The 6,605-nt window shown below is 48.5% G+C and overlaps 3 protein-coding genes across 3 annotated transcripts in view; 1 reads left to right on the forward strand and 2 right to left on the reverse strand.

Annotated features, from left to right (window-relative positions):
• Nucleotides 1-543, reverse strand: part of EPUS_03730 (uncharacterized protein) — a gene marked incomplete at both ends in the record, with an annotated part of 699 nt that extends 156 nt beyond the window's left edge. Inside the window, one exon of the mRNA XM_007807713.1 lies at nt 73-543. Coding sequence (XP_007805904.1) covers nt 73-543 — 471 coding nt within the window. The remainder of the gene's footprint in view (nt 1-72) is intronic.
• A 1,448-nt stretch (nt 544-1,991) lies between these two features.
• Nucleotides 1,992-4,595, reverse strand: EPUS_03731 (Saccharopine dehydrogenase; the record flags this gene model as incomplete). The annotated part of the gene is made up of 7 exons (XM_007807714.1): nt 1,992-2,022; nt 2,078-2,499; nt 2,555-2,664; nt 2,830-3,061; nt 4,121-4,398; nt 4,450-4,525; nt 4,581-4,595. 7 exons carry the CDS (start codon nt 4,593-4,595, stop codon nt 1,992-1,994), a joined length of 1,164 nt encoding a protein of 387 aa, XP_007805905.1.
• Nucleotides 4,596-5,267: 672 nt separating this feature from the next.
• EPUS_03732 (uncharacterized protein) lies at nt 5,268-5,582 on the forward strand (the record flags this gene model as incomplete). The annotated part of the gene is made up of 1 exon (XM_007807715.1): nt 5,268-5,582. One exon carries the CDS (start codon nt 5,268-5,270, stop codon nt 5,580-5,582), a length of 315 nt encoding a protein of 104 aa, XP_007805906.1.
• Between the last annotated feature and the right edge of the window lie 1,023 nt (nt 5,583-6,605).

A 6,605-nucleotide genomic window follows, 5' to 3' on the forward strand; every position in this document is an offset into this window, starting at 1 on the left:
TGGGGCGAAGTAGGGCGGGGCGAGTTTGGCGAGCAGTAAGGGGGCCAGGAAGCGCGCGGTGCCGGATTGGACGATCGTGGGCACGGTGAGGTCTTTGGGCGCGGTGGGTTTGAGCGGGCTGGTTTTGAGGCTGTCCCCCGCGGTGAAGGCGATGTGGTGGAGCGGGCGGGTTTTTTGCGCGGTGGTTTGGTTGAGCAGCTGGATTAGGTTGGTTTCGAGGGGGGTGGGAGCGGGGGTTTTGGTGTTGGGGTAGTTCGTGTTGAGGGTGTTGTAGGTGTCCGCTGGGCAGAGGTCGCAGGTGTAGCCTCTGATGTTGGAGGTCGGGATGTCGGGGTAGCTGTTGCGGAGCCGGGAGAGGCTCTGCTCGAGTTTGGCTTTGTTCGAGCCTGAGATGGTGACATGGGCGCCGTGCTCTAGACAGGCCTCGGCGATGCAGAAGCCGATGCCGCTGGTGCCGCCGAAGATGAGGACGTGCTCGTTGTGGAGCTTGTTGGTATATTTGCGGCGGGATGTGGACTGAGCAACGGAAGCAGATCTGCTCATGGTGGCTGATGTGGTGGTGGTGGTGGTGGTGGTGGTCACGGGAGAATCTTCGAGGTTGAGCCTTGACAAGTTCTGAAGAGGGGAATCGATCGGCCTCTTGCTGTAAAGAAGGTGAAGTTGTGGAACGGGTGTAGGGCATCATGTACTTTTTATAGCAGGAGGCTTGCTTGAGTTTTAGTATCGTAGCCTGTTGTTGCATAAGTCGAAACGCTCTCCAGGGCAGACCCAGCGTGCTCTCTTCCTCCGAGTTTGAGAAAGAATTGTTACACATTATATACGTTACACGACAGGGAGGAAACACCTTTCTGGACACAAAGCTCTCCTTGATCGCCTCCTCGCTCAATACTAGGACACGTCTTCTTTTCTCCTGTTCCCGAAGAGACATGAAGATTGAGGTTGGTGAAGCAACGAGTACCCACTGGCAACTGACGAGGAGTGCTTCATCTGGCTAATTGGCAGCGAGTAGTGAATCGTCGGGACGCTGTGAAGCCAAAAATAGGACATGTGTAGTGATTGCAATCTAGTGGCTGGACTTGGATCTCAATCTGGAATCACACAGAGCCGCACGGGGTTCGACAGGCTTCAACCGGCTTCTGGTGCTGAGGCCAATCACTAGCTGCGGCAGCTAGTACTAGCTCCCATTAGCGGCCGACAGGATCAAGCAACGGGCTCTCCGCTGCTAGTTCTGGTGCTACTAGCTGGTTAGTAGTTCTGGGCTCAGCAACAAGCCCGACATTACAGCACCTTGACCAGCACCTTGACCAGCACCTTGACCAGCACCCAGAAAGATAAGCTCGACCACAGACTGCATCATGATCGCAATGAAAGTAACAGGAATGCAAAAGAAGAACACAATGCTTGAACCAAGAATTGGTTCAAGCTCGTGTTGTGGTTGTAGATGGAGAGGAAAGGAAAGTCGCGGAGCCTAGTTGAGCAACAATAAGGCGGACTAGAGGGCTGGAGGGCATCCTGTTAAGGCGTACCCTTAGGGCGTACCTATAGGAGGCACTCGCTTATTGTCCGGTTGCCAGCTACTATCCGCTTGTTAGTCGACATGCTGAGCATTCTGTCAATTACATCTCATCATAACCATATTAACTTGAGTCTCTAATTTTTTGGTGACATTGTACAGCTATGGTTCATAAGGAGAATGTCAGTGTTTGCTGTAAGCGGCAGACTTGGATGGCCCTGTGTGATGGCGATTTATGATTTTGAAGTTCAAAATTTTAGATGTGAGGCTAGCTCAATAATAGTCCGTCGTAGAACAATGACGTTCGCGGACTTCGCAGAGTTAATAGTTAAAGCAGCAACTCTAGGCAGAGAGAGGCACGCAATTGAGATAAGGAAATACGCTAACAGAACTAGCATGATTGTGTGGATCGCTTTTGATTTGGTCTCTGTTCTATGATTTGGTCCAGAGCCTACGAATTGGTCTATATTCTATCGCTCTAAGCGATAATCTCCTCCTTACACTCGATACTGAAAGCTCCATTAGCAGATGAACTTCCAAGAGATGGGGATAAGGAAAACTTACCCGTACTTCCTCAACTCCTTCATCAATGGATCGTTGATCCGGGAGTTCATTGGCGCGAGAATGCCTTTGTCGGAGATCGTGCCATCAAGTACTTGTTTGACGGCTGTATGAAACAGAACGTTAGCAATTTCTCTTTTCAGAAGTGAGTGGGGTTTGAGACACCGTCTGAGACCCAGAGCGGTCAAGAGTGAACCTTCAGGTGGCAATACACCTTCGCCTCTTGAGAATGATTGCAGTGTCGGAAGGAACTTCAGAAAGAGGGGAGACTTGCCGACTCCGCACGGTACGCCGACTAATTTCGCCATTGCTGAGTAGCCTCCCGATCCAGTCGGAGCACCGTACTCGCAGAGAGTAGAAGTTCTGGTCTCCTTGCTACCGTCCTTGTTCTCGATCTCGAACTTATGTTGGAGCACCTTGAAACTCTAGGTGTTAGCATCAGTCTTTCAAGGATGCCTTGAGTGCCGAGAGAGTGCTTACCACTAAGTCACGCTCACCCTCCTCGTACTGCATCTTTTCTTCAAGAGTGGCGCACAGAGTATCCAGCGGATTTCCTTTTGGGGTAATCTTTGAATCCGAGAAGATGCCAGCTACGCCGCGGTGTCAGTATTGCTCTTTAAAGAAAGTAAAGGGTGGTGAGACGATGTCTTAGGTGCATGTCTACGTGTACCACGTGGCTTTGCACCTTAGACAGTCCATGACGCCACCTCAGAGAGACCAGGGATGGGAATATGAAGGTGCGCAGGGTTGCTTACTCCACTTGAGACCTGCCATCAATCGGTTCTTCTCATCGTTATCCTTGAAGGTCGTTTTTGATGAAATTGCCCATAAGAGATCATTCTCGCTTGATGAAGAAGCATCGAGAATCTTCTGAGTGGCTTGCTTCCAGGTGATTGGCTCCTTCAAGAAGCTCTGCTCCTCGTCGCTGAGGAAGCCAATATCGACTAGAACCTTGACGAATTCTGGGAATCCTTCATATCTCAGAGTCTGTGATCCTGCATTGTTAGCATTACTCCATCGGGAAGGGGTTGTTGCCGTTTGCACAAGCCAGAAGGGGGAATTGAAGGGTGCCTCACACCACGGATTATGGTTTCTGCCTCTGGGATGTTATAGCGTTCCTTATATATGGTTGAATCACGGTTGGGGTATGCCACGAAAGCGAAGCCTGGATGCCAAGTAAGGACGAGGCACCAGGATACAACAGACAGTTGGGGAAGATGCGTAGGCCAAACTCACCTGGGAAGATGTGGTATCGCTTGGCCGTGGCCATTAAGTCTTTTAACATGCGATTTTTAGCATCACTCTTTCGAGAAGAGTTTGGTGTAAAGACATAATGTGTAAAAATCCAAACTAGGTATTGCACCCTAGACAATCTAAAGTGGATTCGGACCACCAGTACCGGGCAAGAACGGGAAGCTAGAGGGTGCGCAGAGTTGCTTACCTGGACCAGCAACTTTGACAACCTTTCCTCCTTGGTAAAAGCTTGCAGCATTTCTCAGAGCGAGCAAAACCCCACGTGATCTTCAGTCCTGCAGTGTCAGCATTACTCTGCCAGGAGATATTTGGGTGTTAAGCCAGTATCTTAGGTGCATGTCCACATAGAAAGCACTCGGCGTTACACCTCAGACAATCTAAAAGAGGATGTGATACACATGAGGCAGGCTGTAAGAGGGAATATAAAGATGCGCAGGTTACTTACGACCAAGAGAACCTTCAATTCTCAGTATTAGCATTGCTCTTCAAGAAGGTTTTGAGTGTTAAGACAGGCAAAGAAAGGAAATATAAAGGTACGCAGGTTTGCTTACTTATAGCCTAATGGATTTCCAGAGTCTGAAAATTAGCTTTGGTAGTCTTATGCAGTATTTGTACCCTCATACTTTCTGGAGCTGGGAGACCGCCACAATATGACAAGAATGATATAATCTTTCCTCCTGCCTTGTGTACGCTCTCGATTGTGGAAACTGCGTATAAGTGGTCGATTCCAGGATCGAGCTAAGAATTAGTACCCTTGTATTTTAAGAGAAGTGTGCAATGTTTATAACTTACACCAATCTCGTTCATAACTGTGATTCCTGCGTTCTTTGCCTCTTGTTCAAGCTCGAGCATGGCTGGGGAGATATAACTCGTGGTGACAACGTTCTTCTTGTTTCGGATCGCGGACTTGATGACGGTAGCGTGGAAAGTGTATGGGATCAAGCTAATAACAAGATCGTGCTGTGCTACCGCAGTGTCAAGGGCTTTGTTGTCGGTGACATCGAGGGAGATTGGCTTTGCGAGCTTGACGCCCTCGGAGAGCTTCTTTGCGCTGTCGAGAGTTCTGCAGGCTAGAGAGGGTCAGTGAAAGCTATGACAAATCTTTCTCGCCAGTGACTCACCAACAGAGACCTCAATGCCAGCGTCGCTCAAAACATCCAAAGTGGGCCTGGTAACGAAACCAGAGCCGCTGGGATGCTGTCAGTGTGGATGACATTTTGCATGGTCGAATTGGCACTTGCAGCATCAGAACACGTTGAGGAGCCATGGTTGTTGTTGTTGTTATTGTTGTTGTATGTATGGTAGATGTGTGTAGAGTTGTCGTCTGGAAGGTACTTTACATGTGGGAATTCTGCCACCAAAAATATCCACTTTTTTAATTTTCGCAAAATTATTTACATAGTGTACAGCGGACTATGTGAGCCAAACAGCCATTCAAATTTTCATCTCTGTAGTAGAGCTATAGATTAGCCCACTAAATTTGTATTTCTTCTTCTTTTTCAGACGTAAGACCAGCAGAAAGCTATCGAAAACTGTACGGAGTAGCCTGTCGCCCAGAACACCCAATGCATTCGAAGATGGTACACCAACCGACCTCATGCTGTCACATGTAGCCAGTTCTGATTCTGTCCTTCCGAGGGCGCGTCTGATGGACTGTCGCTCGAAAATGTGGCCTTTTCTTCTCAGCCTTGCGTACAGGCGATGGTCATCCAATTCAACTCTGCTGCCCTATCGATTGGACGGCTATCTCATGGGACAATTGGACTCGCTCAATGAATTGCTGTATTTGTGAAATGTCTTCAAGACAAGTGACATCTTTCTGCGGCTCCCACCCTCAATCTCATTTAATAATCTTTGCTTTGGCTCAGAGAATCGTATTGACACCAAGCTGAGTTTTGACCCTTGAGAGTCTGTAGAAGCATCTGACAGTACAGCAACAATGGCACTAAACTACGAAGCCCTCGATGTCGAAAGCTATGAAATACGACTTCTAACTATCCTTCCCAATTCGTGCGGATCTGCGGTGAGATGGAATGGAAAGACGAATCTCATAAATTCCACCAAGTACGCTGCTCTATCCTATTGCTGGGGTGATCCAGCCATGACAGCGAACATCTTTGTAGACGGCATAAAGACACCAGTTACAAGCAACCTTGCAGATGCGCTGCAATATTTGCGCAAGCTTGGCACCAGTAACATATGGGCGGATGCTCTGTGCATCAACCAAACAGACAAGCAAGAAAAGGGCCTGTAGATCCGGAACATGACGCACATCTATTCGAAAGCCGATACAAAACATGGATGTGTTGGACAGAAGAAGTGGATGATATGAGGGCCGTTATTGTCTTCCTCATGTCACTTCTAGATTCATATGACGATACGGCACTAGCCCAAACCACCCATACATGCATATTGATGACTTCGGCGCCTTTTTCCGCTCGTCGAACCCCGGCCCGGCAGGAAGTATGTCCGTGCTGCACGATCGAATCCTGTTTCCAAAGACTCCGGCACTTGCTCCGGCGCCAATACTGGGAACGACGCTGGATCCTACAGGAAACGTCTGTGTCCTATCGGCACATCCTACTACGCGAAGAAGCAGCTATCACCCTTGATGATCTAAATCGAGCAATTACTCGATGCGGGAAGTCTCACTACTGAGATGTAGATACAGAAAAGGCATATTCATGGTTCAAGACTACTATGGGGTTTCGCCACTCCTACCGGAAAGACGCTAAACCCTCGCTCTACCAAGCTATTGCACTGAGCCGGGACTTTGAGTCCACGGATCCTAGAGATGCGATTTTCTCCCTACTCGGGCTTTCTCACGATGGGCCGGAGCTAGGTGACGGAAATAGTGGGACTTCCCGCCCTGGAGCACTCTATTACTTCTATCTTCAAAATGGTATAGGAAGACCATTTCGCTCATTTACAGCAGCTACTCTTTTGGGCATCGTAGCAATTGCCTTATTGATCTCCTCCAGAGTTATTTTATCCCATTCCTCCTCAATTGCCCGCCGCAGCTCCTCTGGATCAGTAATAAGGCCTCGATTCTTTAGCCTCTGCTTCAACAACCTCCAGATACTCTCAATAGGGTTCAAATCTGGCGATTCTGGGCAATTAGCTTCCCATTGGATCCCTAGACGAGCTTTGGCCTTTTTGACTTTGTTTTCGGCCTTGCCACGAGTGCCATGCGCATTATCATTATCCTCTAGAAGTATCCAATCCTTATCCCAATTGGGAGTGATAACTTCTTCTAAAAAAACGAGATAATCAGCTT

This window comes from Endocarpon pusillum, assembly GCF_000464535.1.
Source record: "Endocarpon pusillum Z07020 unplaced genomic scaffold scaffold7240, whole genome shotgun sequence".
NCBI classification, from domain to species: Eukaryota; Fungi; Ascomycota; class Eurotiomycetes; order Verrucariales; family Verrucariaceae; genus Endocarpon; species Endocarpon pusillum.